Source organism: Dasypus novemcinctus, chromosome 4 (assembly GCF_030445035.2).
Source record: "Dasypus novemcinctus isolate mDasNov1 chromosome 4, mDasNov1.1.hap2, whole genome shotgun sequence".
Classification (NCBI taxonomy): Eukaryota; Metazoa; Chordata; class Mammalia; order Cingulata; family Dasypodidae; genus Dasypus; species Dasypus novemcinctus.
Genome location: NC_080676.1, coordinates 7,144,574 through 7,162,169, shown reverse-complemented (window position 1 = coordinate 7,162,169; position 17,596 = coordinate 7,144,574). Strand labels below are relative to the sequence as shown.

The 17,596-nt window shown below is 40.5% G+C and overlaps 2 protein-coding genes across 8 annotated transcripts in view; one reads left to right on the top strand and one right to left on the bottom strand.

Annotated features, from left to right (window-relative positions):
* The window catches only part of ARMC8 (armadillo repeat containing 8), a 116,959-nt gene that overhangs the window by 2,788 nt on the left and 96,575 nt on the right, over positions 1 to 17,596 (bottom strand). For all 7 annotated transcript variants that reach the window (XM_058295021.2, XM_071214516.1, XM_058295020.2 and 4 more), the window contains 3 exons: positions 10,093 to 10,188; positions 5,992 to 6,064; positions 3,668 to 3,761 (listed from right to left, as the gene is read on the bottom strand). In XM_058295021.2, coding sequence (XP_058151004.1) covers positions 3,668 to 3,761; positions 5,992 to 6,064; positions 10,093 to 10,188 — 263 coding nt within the window. The remainder of the gene's footprint in view (positions 1 to 3,667; positions 3,762 to 5,991; positions 6,065 to 10,092; positions 10,189 to 17,596) is intronic.
* The window catches only part of NME9 (NME/NM23 family member 9), a 53,251-nt gene that overhangs the window by 31,880 nt on the left and 3,775 nt on the right, over positions 1 to 17,596 (top strand). The window lies entirely within an intron of this gene.

The window sequence follows — 17,596 nt, the reverse complement described above, 5'->3', positions numbered from 1 at the left end:
CAGCCTGCGTCCCCCGTGGACGTCTTATAGCTCTCCTTTGTCACTGGGGTGTGTTTGTGATGGATCTGGGACCCTTTACTTTCTTCTAGGTTTTATCTGGGAAGGGTTCTGGGAAGCAAAGAGGAAAACTGACGCAGGCAGGACGAGGCATTCAAGAGCTGATTAGATGGTGCATGGTGAGAGCCAAGTCAAAATTGGAAAATTGGAACAATTCCATCTTGTTCTTCCCACCATGCCTAACACCAGCGCCATATGGATGTGGGTTATTATGGAGATGGCAGAAGAAGGAGCCAGGTGAAAGGGAAAGCTGGAACACGGACAGCGACTTAACCTATCCTGGTCCTCTGAGCTGGGCCTGTGGAGGTCTCCTCTACTACCCCCATCAGGAGCTTGGCCAAGTTTCCAGAGAGACTGCAATTATGGGAGCAGAGGGTCAGGTTTTAGCAATGGTCTCCCCCTCTAAGCTGTGGAAAGGAAAGGCTAAAATTTTCAGTTACTGTTAGCTGATAAAAGTAATACCAGGTAGATTGAACATGAGAAAAGCTGGAACTGGAGTGCAATTTCTACTCTGCACTGATGGATATAATCTACAGTTTTTAAAGTGCAACATCAAGGGTTATTCCTCCAATTACATAAGTCTCTATAAGGATGATAGTTGCCAATAGTCTAATCTATCAGGACAGAAAGCTCAAGAAAGGTTGTCCCCAACTCAGGGGCAAGCTGAATTCTACAAGAGGTCATTTTCCTCAGAAACAAGTTTATAAATGATGCCACGGGACACCCCTCTTAATGACTACCCATCTCACCCCCCAAATCCATCAGAGGCTGAGGAAAGCAGTCCTGACGGAGATGATGATTTTAAGCAGAACTGTTCTCATTTCTAAACAAATATGGGAGATAAACTAGCACTTGGCCTGACTTTCAGGGATAGGTCCACAGTGCCCATCATTTAAGCCAGGAGTTCTGACTAGAGGTCCACTCATGAGGCTGGCCTTGACTTGACTTCTGGGTAATACGCATCTGACCAGCAGTCGTGGGCTGCAGTTATTCAGGCCTCTGTCTTCTTTAATCCATCGGAAGGTAAGATTCAGGGAGCAGTGGTCTAGCCTGTTCTGTATGCTCCAGAGTCTGGCACAGCCATGCACTGAAGAGCAGTTACTAAGTGCCCTTTCCTTTAAGTAGTGAAGACAGACCAGTGAGCTGTCAGCTATGACTCAGTGTGACATGCTTTATGATAGACAAAAGTGTAAGGTGCTGTGGGAGCATACAAGGGGTCCCTGGCAAAGCCTGGGGGGTAAGGTGGAAACTGGGGAAAGCAGGTCTCTGAGCTTTGAAGGATGAATGGCCACTGCCCAGGCAATATTTTCCCTTGCTTTCAGGATGCCTTATGCTCCTGGTTCTCGGCCTAACCTCAGCTTTGCTGGCTGTACCTCATCTTTCCCTAATATTGGTGGACCCCAGAGCTAGGTCTTCTCTTTTTACTCTCCTGTGTCACTTCATCCAGCCCCATGGCTTTAAATACCATCCACATTTAGATCCCTAGCCCCACTCTTAGGCATCTGAATCTTGGTATGCCCAAAGAAGAACCCTTGATTTCCACTTCCCCTACACAGTTCTGCATTCTTCACTATCTCAGTAAATGGCAACACCCTCTACCAATCACGCAGGCTAAAACCCGAGGTGTTTTCCTCTCTTTAACATTCCCTATATAATCTATAAGCAAGTCCTTGTTGGCTCTATTTTCAAATTAACCCCGAATCCAACCTCTACCCAATACTTCTACCACTACTACCTCATTCAAGCCACCATCATCTAATCTCTAATACTGCAAGAGCCTTTAACTAGTAGGGAAGTGGATCTGGCCCAACCGACAGGGCGTCGACCTAACACATGGGGGGTCCAAGATTCAAACCCAGGGCCTCCTGACCCGTGTGATGAGCTGGCCCACAAGCAGTGCTGATGCACGCAAGAGTGCCATGCCATACAGGGGTGTTGCCCGTGTAGGGGAGCCCCACACGCAAGGAGTGCACCCCGTAAGGAGAGCCGCCCCGTGTGAAAAAAAGTGCAGCCTGCCCAGGAGTGGCACCACACATATGGAGAGCTGATGCAGCAAGATGACGCAACAAAATGAGACAGAGATTCTGGGTGCCACTGACCAGAATAGAAGTGGACACAGAACACACAGCGAATGGACACAGAAAGCAGACAACTGGGGGGATGGGAGGGGCGGTGCAGGGGAGATAAATTAAACATAAAAAAGCCTTTTACTAGTCTCCCTATCTCCTTTCTGGCTCACAGCTGCCAGGGTAAGCTTTTAAAAAATTAAAATCATTGAAGTGATTTCAAAATACAGTTTTTAAAAATATATAAGGGGAAAATTCAAGTCAGATAACATCTTCTTTGGTCAAAACCCTCCAATAACTTTGCATTAAATTCAGAATAAAATCCAAAATCCTTACAATGGTTTATGACTCTTTCTGACCTGGTTTTCTGCTACTAACCCAATTCACTCTCCACTTATTTTTCTCCGGCCCCACTGGTTTTCTTAGATTCCGTGAATATGCCAAGCTCAATTCCTGCCGCAGGACCTTTCAACTGTCTCCTTTGCCTGGAATGTTCTTCTTCTAAGATCTGCCTGGCACGTTCTGTCATTTCATTCTGGTTTCTGATCCAATGCCACATCCTCAGAGAGGCCTTCACTGACTAACCTATCTCAAACCTTTCTTTATTCTGTAGTCCTCACTCTGCTCTGTCTTCTTAGTACTTATTACCTGATACCATATTCCATATTAATTTGCTTAAAAGTTTGTCATATGTATTAGAACATAAATTTTACTTGACATTGAATCTCCATGCCTAAAACAGTGCCTGGGACAGGGTAGGTATTTTTAAAAAATCTGTTGAATGAATGAACAGATGTATGGATAGGGACCTGGAGGAGAGGGCACGGGGATGACAACTGGATACACAGAACGTGTAAACGCAAGAAGGTGGGGGACACCAGAGATGAGGAAAGCAGAACCAGCCGTGAAGGGCTTCTGTGCCATGCTTAAGAGCCTGGAGAGTGGAAGAGCCGATATTTCCTATTGTTACTGATATGCACAGAAGTGAGCTGAAAAGTGAAAGTTGTGCTATAAGGGAGTACACTAGGAAGATCATTTCTAGCTGGTCTGAGGCTCGAGGGTTCTCTGATGATAACCCCTGCCTCGCTTAGGACAGGTGGGCTCTTTGAGGGCAGGGGCTCTTTGGCAGCCATTGCTGTGTCCCCAGCAGCCAGGCCAGGCGGGCACATGGCAGATGCTCAGTTAAGTTTTTGAGTTAATGAATGTTCTCATTATTGGCCTTTCTGTGTTTCCCAAGGACACATGCATTTCTACTCTAATGGCAGAGGGAATCTAAGGGAGTTGCCTCTGGATCCTACCCTGTTATCCTCTGAGACTGTTCAGGCCCAGGTAAATTTAGAGTAAGAATAAGAGTCTTTCCTAATCTGCTGATTATTAGTTTATATCTCACGCAAATGTCATACAGTTGGTTCACATAATATTAAAAAGGGAATCCAAGAACCTAAAAAGATTTAAAAAGTTGGCCGTGTGACTCACTAGGCAAATTCTTTCATCAAAGAATCCAATGTACCCTCAAAGCAAGGCTGTTTTACACTGATACTCACCTCTCACAAAGGTTTGCATCTGGTGACTGACTCAGTTTGTGTAGAATATCTACGATACCCATGTCTCGTAATTTATCTTGACGTTCTTGTGAACCTAAAAGATTAAAGTTAGCAGGTTACAGGGAATATGACTCAACAACTGCACTCCTCCATGTATAATCAGCAATCAAAGCCTTACCAGTGTCCTTTATTCCCCACCTTGGCCCCACTCTCCTCCAGTAAAGTGGACACACTCATAATTGGACTCTCTGTTGGCCTTCTAACTGGTCTCCCCGCCTTTTGACCTTCTTTCCAGCACTCCATCCTTGGTTCTTCTGCCAGGTCTATTTCTCCATGGAAGGAGGTCAGACTCTTCAGCTCTCCTACGATCAGTAGTTCTAACGGGCTCAGTGCTTATAACATGATCCCGGTAGAGTCAGGTTCATCTGTGGGACAGTGTGCTGGTCACCTCTTTACCAGACAGCCCATCGCTAACTGCGGTGCCCACTGTCATCAAGAAGTATCATCAAGAAATAGAAAAGCGATTGACTGCACACTTTGGATGGATTGTATGGTTATGTGAATATATCTCAATAAAACTGAGAGAGGGAGGGAGGGGGCAACAAACTTCAAGCTTGAGCCCTCAGTGTGGCCCCTCCCGTTCGGCACACCATGCTCTCACAGGCTCACAGGCTAAGTGATAAAGCAGTGCTGCTTAAGGCTGTGAGAAACTTTGGGGGTTTAGAGGAGACAGAACTGGAGTATTTCCCTGCAGGACAGGAGCCATGCTGATCACAGTAGAAATTCAGTTCCTAATTCAGAATTGGCTGAGGAATTTTACCTTTAGTTCTAGTTAGTGCTAGGCAGTTAGTCATCACTTGGTTAGAACTGTAGAAGGAAGGCTCTCTTACCCCTGAATCACTGCACATGGGTAGAGGATTGGCTGTGGTACTGGGAGTGCTCAAGTGGTTTATGCAATGGGGCTAGTGTAAAGCTGGAGGACCAGAAAACTCAAGAGGTGTGTGGCAAAGGTAAGGTCCTGAAGTCTGGGGGTCCAGACAAAGCCAGAGGTGCTTTGGTACAGTAACACCAATTCCTCCACTCAATCTTTTGTGTAAAATCCTTGTATAAATTGGGATACACCCACAGGTAGTCCAAGTAGGTCTCAGAGTCAGGGGCAGGCCCTTAGCTATGGTTTTGTAGTGACGACGAGATTCAGTGGTACAGGCTAGAGCCCACTCTAGTTTAGGTCTGCTTGGCTCTCAGTTAAGTCTTGATTTGGGGTAAGAGTATGTACCATACCATTGGGATCCAGCTTCATTACTTATTTCTGAACATACCCATGACCCTGGCCAAGCTAGGCTCTTCTGCTCTAAACAGGCCTGACTCCCCCCCTCTATTCCCTTCCACCTCCTGTGCACTTCCTGCTGATTCTCAGTCTGCAGCAGTTCCTATTTCATGCTGCTTTGTTCTATCTTCCAACTAGACCAGGACTCCTTGAGTCCCTCTAGTAAGAGGGTCTCGCAACAGAAAGGCAGCAGTGCCCCTGGTGCCCACACAGTACTTGGAATTTAGATCTCTGGGCTGATCCGGTCTCTCCTCCTTCTACTTTCTTCTGGACACAGTTGCCAAGTAGAGCAATCCTCCTGCAGTCTTTCCTCCCCACTGAAGAGCCTACAGTGACTCGTGCACTGGACCCCTTTCTACATCCTGTGAGCCAGAATCTCTGCAGGTGAGGCCCAGAAATCTGCACTTTTAAAAAGCTCACCAGGTTTTGCAGCAGTCCAGCATTAAGACTCACTGGTCTCTGGTATCTCTTCACTGCCTGGGGTGTACACTGGAATCACCTAGGGAGCTTTAAAAATACTTAACACCTGTAAAAATCCCCAGGTGATTCTAGTGTGCAGTCAAGGTAGAGAATCTCTGATTTGTAAGGCCTCCGTACAGATGGGCAGCACCTGCTTCTTCAGTTGTACTGCCTATTTCTCATTACTCACCAAAGCACCCTCTCTCTCCAAAAAGTGTCCTCTCACCCATGCTCACCTTTCATCTTCTTCAATGCATCTCACTATCCTTCTCAGCTTTCTCAATGAAAGGGACTGTCACTTACTTCTTAGGGTCTCCTCCACCGCCAGTCATCTGGTGAGTGTGGACTCCTAGGTGGAGACGTGACCCTGGCTTGCCCCACTGATTCTCATACCAGGGAGTCTCTATGGGGTACCTAGGCCCAAGCAGCCTAAGGAGCATGCAGTGCTTCCACCCAGGATCTCAGGGGTACTGCTGCCTTCCCGGCATGAGACCCTCCTTCCAGATTTTCTTCAGAACAAATTTCACTGATTTCTTACCTTCCTCTTCATTCCATATGAGGTTTGTTATACAAAACACAGCAGCGAGCTGCAGTTTGACATGTGAATGACCCTATTTGATGCAGAAAAGGGAAAAAAATCATAATGGAAGTAATCTCATTTTAGCTCATGTTTTAATAACATACAGGCAATCCCAATAGCCTCAAAATTTGAACCAGGGGCCTCAAACTCCAATGTCTTGAGGATCAAGCAGCTAATACTAGTGATTAAAAGACTTGGCCTAAAGACAAAAGGGAATAGCAGGGATCGCTGACAAACTGAGGAGTGCTTGACTTGCCAAAAGGCATTCAAATTCATAATTTAAACCATTCTGTGCTGACCAAACAAATTACCTCTGGCGCCACAGGTGCAGTTGGCAATTTATGATTCAACCCCTGCATATAGTAATACTGGGATATGAAAACTCTATACTGTGCTTTATTTACATGAGGAAATTTTCAGGTCACTGGCAGCCAATAATTATCACATAAGTTGGGTGGACATGCATTTGGTATTTATCTTTTTAGCTACTTAGTATCTTATCCAAATTGCCCAATATTTCCTCTGGGGAGGAAAGTGAAGATATGGTCAGGGAGCTCTCTAACAACTGGACTTTCATACCAAACAATTTATAAATGGCTTACCCACCCATACCACTTGCTCAGAACAAGAATAATTATACAATACATCATATTCTAGAATAAATTACTTTTTCCATAGGAATAGTCCAAATATCTTCTTTGACCAAGTCTCTATTGTATTTATCAAATGTCTCTACTATGGTTAAGGAGCTCCTACTCTTCTGAAACATAATTCTTGTTTATTTTCCTTATGTACTGAGAGTTCAACCATTCCTGTTTAAGATGGATCATTTACAAAAGTGTTTTCTTTTCAATAATAAAATGATCTTTATATATGATTTTCCTATTGGTCAATTAAAAAGAAAACTTACCAGTGTGTTTGAATGAATTTATGCACATCTGAGGGAATGACAGTGAGCATGATGTGCTCAATAGTTTCTTGAGGCTAAGACAGACTTATCTGCTTAGGTAGAGCTATACTTTAAATAAGCAGAGACAAACAAATGGACCCAGCCTCCTCCATTAGGATTCTATGGTTAGTGATTCTTCTACCTGACAGACTTAAGAGATGTTCAGTTTGGGTTCCATAAAGATAAAACAAAACTTATCATCTGCTCCCAACCTCAGCAAGTCAATAAGTATTTGTTGAATGAACCTGCATAGAGTACAATAAATAAATATCTACTATGTATAAGTTCATTCATCATTCATTTATTCAATACATTTTTTTTTAGGAGACAAACTACTGTAGAAGGGTGGGAATTTAAATTAGATGGGATGCATAGAAAAGATCTCTCTGAAGGAAATAACATTTAAGCAGAGACTTAAAAAGAACATAAGAAGGTGTCAACTGTGTAAAGAGAAGAGGGAAAAGCTCCTAAAAGGCCTCAGGCAAGAAAGAGTTGTGTGGCTCATCACACTAAGGAAAAGCAGACAAATTAGTTCACAGAAATAGGAATGGCCAAGTTGTAGGCCCTTGCAAAGACCCTGGGGTTCGTTCTGAGTTGGCAGAAATCCCCCAAATGATTTAAGTAGCTGAGGGACAAGTATGACCTATATTTTTAAAAGATCACTTGGGCCGAAGAGGTTTGAGTCAAAGTGCAACAGTCATCTAGGAGGCTATTAATGTAGATCAGGTAAGAGATGCTGTGGGGTGGACCAGAGTGAAGACAGTGGAGAGGGACAGAAGCATAGGGCTGACAGGCTTCGTGATAAATTGGATAAAGTAGAAGAACTGGAGAAATAAAGATGGACTCCCAAGTATAAGCAACAGGGTAGATGACGGAGTCATTATAATGAGATGGGAAAAACCAAAAGAGGAGAAACTTAGGTTTCAGGGACATAGTTAAGAATTCGTTTTTGAACATTAACTTTGAGAGATGCCATCACACAGTCACGTGGAGATGTCAAGTAGACAGGAAGATATACAAGTGTAGAGTTCAGAGGAGAGGTCTAGGCTAGAGGTATATGTTGGGAAGTCACCAGCATAGAGATGATATTAAAAGCCGTGGGTGTGAATATTTTCCTAAACCAGTGGTTCTCACACCTGGTTGTAAATAAGAGTTACCTGGGTAACTTTTGAAAATCTGATGTCCAGATACACCCCAAACCAATTAAATCAGAATCTCGGAGGGGAGGGGGACAAGGCAATGATATATTTTTCAAGAACCTTAGGAGATTCCAATGTGCAAGGTTGTGAACCACCAATCTCAGGAGAGCATGTGGGATGAAAATAGAAGATGGTCTAGGGTTAAGCAGACAGGTATGGCATCATGGAAGGCCAAGAGAAAAAAATGTTTCAAGGATAAAGAAATGGTCAATTGTGTTGAAGACTGTTACAACTGGAGAAGGATGAGGAGGTGAAACCACCCTTTTGATTGGGCATCACAGGGGTCATTAGTGACCTTAACCAGAACAGTTCGAGTTGACTGATAGGGATGGAAGCCAGATGAAGGTTAAAGAGTGAATTTAGTGGTGAGAAAGGAGAAAGAATATGCAGGAATTTTGGCTTTGAACAGCAACAGAGAAATTAGTTATATATTGATGGGTAGAAGGAATTAAGAGAAACTTTTTGAAGATTAGCAAGACTATGTAGATCTGGTATGGGGAAGGTAAGGGCATTCCAGGTTGAAGCAGTAATGTTTTCGCTCAGCAAGTATTTACCTAATATGTATTAAGGGCCAGGCACCGTACAGGTGCTGGATACATGAGTGTGTGCAAAACTGACAGGTCTTTGCCCTCACGGATCTTACAATCTGCTACAGGAGACAGTCAAAAGGCACACAAACAAATATATATCACTAATTGAGCTGAATGCTCTGAAGGAAGGAAAGAGAATATAGTAACAAAGATTAACCTAGACTGAAAGTGATCAAGTAAGAGCCCAGTGAGTAACTGCCAGTTCAGCTGAGAACTGAAGGGTGGGAAGACACACCACAGGAGTCCGGAGAAAAGTGTTATAGGCAGAGGAGCCAGCACATGTGGAGGTCCCGAGGCAAGAAAAAGTGTGGCCTTTGCAAAGCACTGGAAGAGGCCAGTGCAGTGGACAGGAATGTACTAGACAGGAATAAGATAAATTGGGGGCACAGATGGGTCAGGTAACAGGACTTTACAGGTCATAATCAAGGGAGGTATAGGTTTTATTCAAGGTGAAATGGGAAGCCATTGATGGGTTTTACTTCTGATTCTCTTTAAAGCACAAAGTGAGGCTATCACTAAGAGGGATAGGTAAGGAAAGAGACGAGGTCTGAAGGTCTCACTAGGAGAATATAAGAACCTACACTTGTGAAAACAGGGGGCACCAGCTTACTAGAGAATCACAGGACACCAGTGCTGAGTGCCCATTTGGGTTTTGTAAATGTAAATATAACATGAAACCAGCCGACCTGATTCCATGCCTTTCTCTTCAGTGGTTGGCTCTGAATTGGCCGGCCAAGAGAAAAGAGATTGGGAGGATTGGGTTCATCCATGGTTACGGTCTTGCTAGGAGACATAGAAAGAATGAAAAAGAAGGGAGGGAGGTTTGAAATCAAGACTTTGGGAATTGGGTTGTTTCTGGGAATGACAAGGTCCAGGATACAGCCACCACAGCAGGTGGCTGAGGTCTCTGGAAGTAGATGCAGACTGAGCTTGGAGGTGACCAGGTCTAGGAACTGAGGTGTCAGAGGGTTGGAGGGTTCACCCACATGGAACTGAAGCCTTGAAGAGGTAGATGGGGATTGGGCAGCACTGACAGGAAGCTGAGAGCCCAAGTTTTCACTGGTAAGAGGGACTCGATCAACAGGTGACATGGGTAGGGGTGGTATGGTGGGTGGTAATAGTGCCAAATGGCTTAAGTGTCAAGGAATAGGTGTTTCTACCTTTTTTTTTCTCCCTTCAGGATATAAAAGAATCTCTCCTAGAACAGTCTTTTTTTTCCCCTTCAAATCTCTGAACAATTTGTTTTGGACTAACAATGCTACAGTCCCTGCCTTCGTATTCCACAGTCAGTGTAGAGCAATGAAAACGGACAAGGGCCTACCATATAATACTTGATTTTCTGCAGTATGTCATCATTGGTCATAATAAGTTCTTTTGCTGTCGTCCCATCTGCTATGTTGGTCAGGATGCACAGTGTCTGGAAAAGAACAAAGGGCCAGCGGTCAGGAGGGCTCTCAAGTCCCCAGGTTCAAAGTGATCAAGTTCTCTCAAAAGCTTGGGCAATTTCTCACCTGAAGGTGCACAGATTCCTATAACCTCCACTCTGAATGCCCTGATTTCCTACCTCCTGATTTCAATTGCCAGCACCTGTAGCCACACCTAAGGAAAGTCTATCTTAGGCAAAAGAGAACTCTAACATTTTGGTGGTTTCTTTCCGGGCATAAAAATAAACTGGGCAAAGGTAGTTATGCCTTGTAAGTCAAATGATCATATAAATAAAAGGGAAACACTTTTTTTTTTTTTTTTACTTAAAAATTTCATTTCCAAGAGAAGCCCCCATTATTAACCCACAAAGCTTTTCCAAAGATGTGTTCTCTTTGGAGTCAACTTCATAGGTTTTTAAACTCCATTTTCTCACCCAAGGCCTTCACCTGTTACTTGCTCCCATGCTTATAATCATCTAGATGTAGGCCTGTCCCTTGTCTACAAACTACATCAGCCATGAGTAATTAGGCTCTCTCTACTTTGAAAAGAACAGAAAAGGAAGCAAAATGTATAAAGGAGCCTCATGTGGAGTTTAAAAAGAGCCTATGTCAGCAGGTAGAACAGTACATCTTGGTGACTACAGTTTCTTAGAGGAAATGGTTGTTCTTGTTAATTGTTATATTCTTACAGCCAGACCAACAGGAGACAAGGCTCAAGGTAAAGGTCAAAGGAATGCTGTAGGAAAACCAAGTCAGTGCCAGTCTTAGTCATTCAGCAAACATTTACTGAGTACCTCTAGGTGCAGGCACTCTGCAGGGCATAAGGATTAGGAAGGAACAAGACTCACTCTCTCACTCTCAAGTTCATCATCATTCAAAGAAAAGGATGAGAAGTGGAGACAGAAGTGGAGATAGATTCAAAGAACTTTCTCCAACTCTAACCTATTTTTTTTTTTTTTTTGGTGCAAGAATTCATGTTGCAAGATAGAGCTAATTGAGGAGATGATTTTCTTACTGTGGTCCAAATCCTCAAATATCTTGGTGTGTGGTCTGGATTATTATACTGTAGAAACTAGATTATTCAGAAATTAAGTTTTGAGGTCTCAATCAGAGAAGGCAGCTTCTGAGACCCAGGAGACATGGAGAGATACAATTTACAATCTAAGGCCCGAGTGTGCACTGGGGGACTATTTATTTCTGAGCACTTGAACCAGGATGAGGGGAACTTTATATGCCCCACAAGTGAGAAAGAAGTGATCTGGTATATGAGTACTTGGTGAGCATGTCAGAAATTTTTTGGGGGAGGCACAATACCCTCAGATTTCTCAGGATTGAGGTGATAACAAGGAGGATAAACAGAGGTTTGGAATAAGTTCTTCCCCTCTTTATTATTAAAAATATTAAATTTTTAAAAATGTTGAATGAATAGTACAATGAACACCCATCCATATATCCAACATCTAGATTCAACATCCATTAATATTATACCATATTTGCTTTAAAGAGTGTGGGTATGTGCATGTATATATGTGTATGTCTCTATTTTTGTATATTGTTTCTTTACTTTTCTGAAATACTTCAAAAGAAAGTTTCAGCTATCATGATATTTTAAACACTTTAGAACATATTGTCCAAGAATAATAGCATTCATTTGCAACATATCACCAATACCATTATTATATCTTAAAAAAAAAAAGATATATATATATATATATATATTATATATATTTGATCTGTACTCCTTTTGGTTACGAAAGACCCTCTGAAGGAACAGCCACTGAGCATGACAGGTGGAATGAATAGGAGCAGTTAGTTTTCGAAAGATCCCTGTTTTAAAGGAGTCCAAGTTCAGGAGGACATCAGACCCATGAGATTGATGGCTGCTCCAACCATATTTTAGCCCCACTTGAGCCTATAGGATAAGGTCATTGAATCCCATCTTCCCCCTTCCTACTTTTCATTTTGACATTCTTGACATTTAAATTTGGCAGCATCAGGCTCACTAATGTAGACAAAATGAAAACTATGTGTAGGAACACCATGTTCCTTTTAGTCCTCCTCCTCCTTCATGTGATTACAGACAGACTCAGAAAGGCAAACTTTAAAAAAACCCCACACTCTCAGGGCAAGCCAGCAAGATAACATTCATCAGTGTCGTGATTCTATCCTCACCAGTTAGGTTCTACTGAAACAAAATAAAAAAGCTGAGGGTGAAGCCAAGCAATGGGAACGGAAATACAGTCAGTTGGGAGGAAGAAGGAAGCACATGGAAGCATTACATACTTTCTTTCTAGTTCTCAATTTCTCCCCCAGGAAGACTAGGTCCTGAGTTGGCTAGAGCAGTTGGAGAGGAAATAATAGAAGTGACCTTAACCATGTATGAGAATTTGAAAGGCGGCATAATCGAGGTATTCTTGGGAAAAGGAAGGAAGTGGTCAATACACTTAGACTCACCTAAAAAAGAACTACTATCTCCTAACACAGAACAAAGGGGGATTTTCAGCAAACATTCCTCAGAATAAAGTAGGTCAGCAAGACAGGCCACTAACTCCCCTTCAGTGCCTTCAGAAACAGGGAAGAGACAGAGGCCTTAACTAGAAGGAAAACTGGGAAACCAAGATCATTAGGTTCTCCAGAACTTGAAGAAAGGCATTATTCATAGACGGGGCCATTTTGGCATGATGGAGGTCTGACAGAGGAAAAGTGACATGTCTCTTTTCTAGGAAGCATTCAGCTCAGTTTTGTATACCATTCCCTCCCTTTCCATGCTCTTACTCTCCATTTAAGAGAGCAGCTGTTCATAGGTGTTCTTCATCAACTTTGTTTTGAAAATCTCAGAGACAGACAGTTCTCAAGATATTTCTCCTCATATTGCCATGAAGTAGGGGCATGTACTGTGGCCAACTAAGGAGCCAAGACAGGGAGATTACATGGACTTTAAGGTTCAAGTCAATGCTGTTAAAAGAATCAGCTCTCCTATCTTATATGTCTACATATAAATAAATAGACAAATCAAGAGGAGAAGACAAGAAAAATGGTGTAGCACAAAATTCCAAAGAGAAATGCTGAAGTAACTCCTAGAGTTAGCAGTGGTTATGAACTGAGATTTAAAGACATGGATTAATTTTGCTTTTTGAATTAACTGTGCTTTGATGAACTTTTCTAAATTAGGGAAAATGGTTCTAATGAAATTTGAAGAAAAAGAGGGAGCACTGGACTGAGATTCAGGCACAATGTGCTCAAATTCTGGCTTGCTTCATAAACGCTGTTGGACCTTAGGCAAATCTTACATTTCTGGGCTTAAGATCTCTTCCAATTTAAAGTTTTATGAACTGTTTTCTATACTCTGTTAAATTCAATGTAGTCTCAAACCATGTCAAAGCATTAGATATGAGAAGTACTGAGGCAATGAGTCAAAGCTGAAACACACTCAAATTTGATAAAAATTATAAACTTTCAGATTCAAGAAGATCTGCAAACCCAACCAAGCACAAGAAACATGAAGAAAGCTATTTCAAGACACATCATTTGTAAATGGATAAAAACCAATGATGAAAAAAAACTGAAAAAAAACCCCACAAAAACCAAAACAACAAAAACCAAAAAACAAAACAGAAACCCAAAAAACCTAGAAGCCCAGAGAGAAAACAAGACATTACATAGTAAAGAACAAAGATGTAAATATCAGCAGACATGTTGTTGGAAAGGACTCAAGCCAGAAAAAAATGGTGCAACATCATTAAAGTACTGAGCAAAACCAAAAACCAAAAACCAAAGAAAATCAAACAAATCTAGAATTCTATACCCAGTGAAAATATCTTTTAAAAACAAAGGTGGAATAAAGACTTTTTCAGACATGTAAAAGATGAAAGAATTCATGACTAGCATTATCTGCACTATAAGAAACGTTAAAGGAAGCCCTTTAGACTGAAAAAAATGATACCAGATAGAAACATGAATCTACACAAAGGAATATGGAACAATGGAAATGCTAAATATATAGATACACAAAACTCTTTAAAAAAAAATAACACAAAAAAACTCATACACAGTTCAAGAGAAGACAGAAAAGAAGGAAAAAGAGAACAAAACATTTGCGACATATAGGAAATAATAGAGATGGAATATTGATAATCACAACTAATAATCACATTAAATATAAATGGTTTCAACACATCAATTAAAAGGAAGAGATTGTTTGACTGTATTTAAAAAGTCAAACTCAATTATATGCTGCCTAAGAAAGTTACTATAAATATAAAGACACAAATAGGTTAAAAGCAAAAGGATGAAAAAAGATATACTATGCTAACACTACTCTAAAGAATGCTGAAGTGGCTATGTTAATATCAGACAAAATAGATCCAGGAGAAAAGAATATTACTGAGTGTGGTAATTTGAAGCTATATATACCCTAGAAAAGCATGTTCTTAAATTTAATCCTTTCCTATGGGTGTGAACTCATTTTAGGTAGGACTTTTGGATGAGGTTGCTTCAGTTAAGTTGTGGCCCACTTCAATCAGGATGGGTCTTAATCCTCTTACTGGAGTCCTTTAAAAGCAGAATGAAATTCAGACAGAAAAATTAACAGGGAGAAGTCAGAGGCTGAAATTCAAAAGAACCTGGAAGAGAACTGAGAGAAGGAGAGGTCACCACGTGACTTGCCTTTTGACAGAGGAACTAAGGACCAAGGATCACGGGCAGCCAGTCCCAGAACACCACAGTCTGGGGAAAATGCATTGCCTTGATGGCGCCTTGATGTAGACATTTTTCCACCTCAAAACCATGAGCTAATAAATTCCCATTGTTTAACCTGACCCATCTCATGGTATTTGCTTAAACAGCCACGGAAACTAAAACACCTGGACAAAGAGGCCATTTCATAATGATAAAGGGACTGATTAACAAAGAGAATAGCATATACATTTATGTACTCAATAGCTTCAAAATATATTTAGCAAAACCTGCTAGAACAGAAAGGAGAAACAGACAATTATATTTGGAAAATCCAGCACCCCTTTCCCTATAATTGACAAAACAAGTAGACAGAAAATCAGTAAGGGTACAGAAGACTTGAACAACACTATCAGCCAAGTTGACTTAAATACAAAGCATATTCTTGATCACAATGAAATTAAGTTAGAAATCATGACAGAAAAGTTCTCTGGAAAATTCCCAAATGAAAACAATACCTATCAAAACCTGAGGGCTACAACTAAAGCACTACCTAGAGAGAGATTTATAGCATTCAACAGCTATTATTAGAAAAGAAGATAGGTCTCACATCAATGTCCTTAGCTAACACCTTGAGAAACTGTTGAAACAAAACAAAAAAATACAAACCCAAAGAGATAAGCAGAAGTCAAGATGTAGCAACAATAAAAGTAGCAATCAATGAAATAGAGCAGGAATTGGCATACTATGGCTTGTGGGTCAAATCCAGCCTGCTGCTGGATTTATTTTGAAAATAGTATTATTGGAAGAGAGCTATGTTCATTAATTTAAATATTATCAAGAATCACTTTCAGGCTACAATAGAGAATGTATAGCCTGCAAAACTTAAAAATATCTATCTTACCCTTTATAGAAGAAGTCTGGCAACCCCTGAAATAAAGAAGAGAAAACATAATAGGGGACAATAAATGAAGCAAAAAGCTGCTTCTTTTAAGAAGATCAAAAGAATTGATAAACTTCTAGCTAGATATACCAGAAAAAAAATTTTTTTTTTATCAATATAAAGCAGAAGAGAGAGGACATCAAGGACACTACAAACTTTAAAATGATGGTAAGAGAATATTATGAATACTTTTATGTCAATAAATTTGAAAATTGAGAGGAAATAGGCAACTTCTTTGAAAGACATAATACCAAAACCAAGAAGAAATAATGTGAACAGTCCTATTTTTAGGAAAGAGACTCAATTTGTAGTTGAGACACATTTTCACAAAAGAAATACCAGGTCCAGATGGCTTCACTGCTATATTCTACCAAATATTTAAGAAAGAAATAATATCAGTTCTTCACAAATTTGTACAGAATATTTAAGAGGGAAACACTTCCACCTCATTTCCTGAAGCCAGAATTACTCCAATACCAAAATACCTTGCAAAGACATTACAAGGAAACTATAGACCAGTATCCCTCAGGAACTTGGATGTAAACATTCTTTACAAAATTTTAGTAAATTGAATCCAACAAAATATGTAAAGGGTAACTCATGATGACTAAGTGAGGTTTATCTCAAGTACATAAGGATTGGATTAACATCTGAAAATCAATGTAATTCACCATTATTAACAGACAAAAAGAAAAAAAGACCATTTCATTAAATGCAGAGAAAAAAACTGAAAAAAAATCCAACACCCATTCATGATAAAAACTCTGAACAAACCAGGAATAGAAGAGAATTTCTTTTACCTAATAAAGGGCATCTATGGCTTACAGCATTCTTAATGGAGAGACTAAATGCTTTCCCACTAATATGAGGAACAAGGCAGATATGTTCACCCTTACCACTTCTATTCATTGTACTGCAAGTTCTAGACACAGCAATAAGACAAGAAAAAGAATACAATGGTGAAAAACTGGAAAATAAGAAGTAAAACCATGTTCACAGTCAACATGATCACCTATAAAAAAAAAATTCTAAGTAAGCCACAAAAAAAAGCCTTGAAAGTGAATTTAGTAAGATTGCAAGATACAAGGCCAATATATAAAAACTGTAACCCTGTACAGTAGCAATGAATAACTGGAAATCTAAAATTTTAAAATACCATTTATAAAAGAGCATCAAAACATGACTTAGGGGTAAATTTGACAAAAGAAGTGCAAGTCCTGTATGCTGAAAACTACAAAACAAAACAGCGCTTAAAGAAGACTTGATCGGGAAAATATATTATATTATGGGTCAGAAGACTGCATATGTTAAGATATCACTTCTTCCCACATTATTCTATAAAGTCAATGCAATCATCCCAATCAAAATCCCAGTAGACTTTATTATTATTTTTATTTAGAAATCGACAACACAATTATTATACAAAATAAAGAGTAAAATAAAAAGCAAAATTCACTCTTTCAGTGTACAGATCTATTTGACAAATGAATAGTCCTGTAACCACAACCAAAATCAGCATACAGAGCAGCTCTATCACCTCCTCCCCCATGAAAATTTTCCAGTGCTATTCCTTTATAATCAAATCCTCCTCTCACCCTCAAGTCCTAGAAACCTGTGATCTATTTTGTCTCTATCGTTTTGTCTTTTCCAGAGTGTGGTATAAATGGAATCAGAGTATATTGCCTTTGAGTCTGGCTTCTTCATGTAGCATATTGTATATGAGATTCATACACATTGTATACACCAATACTTAAGATTCTTTTAATCGGATCAAACCATAATTT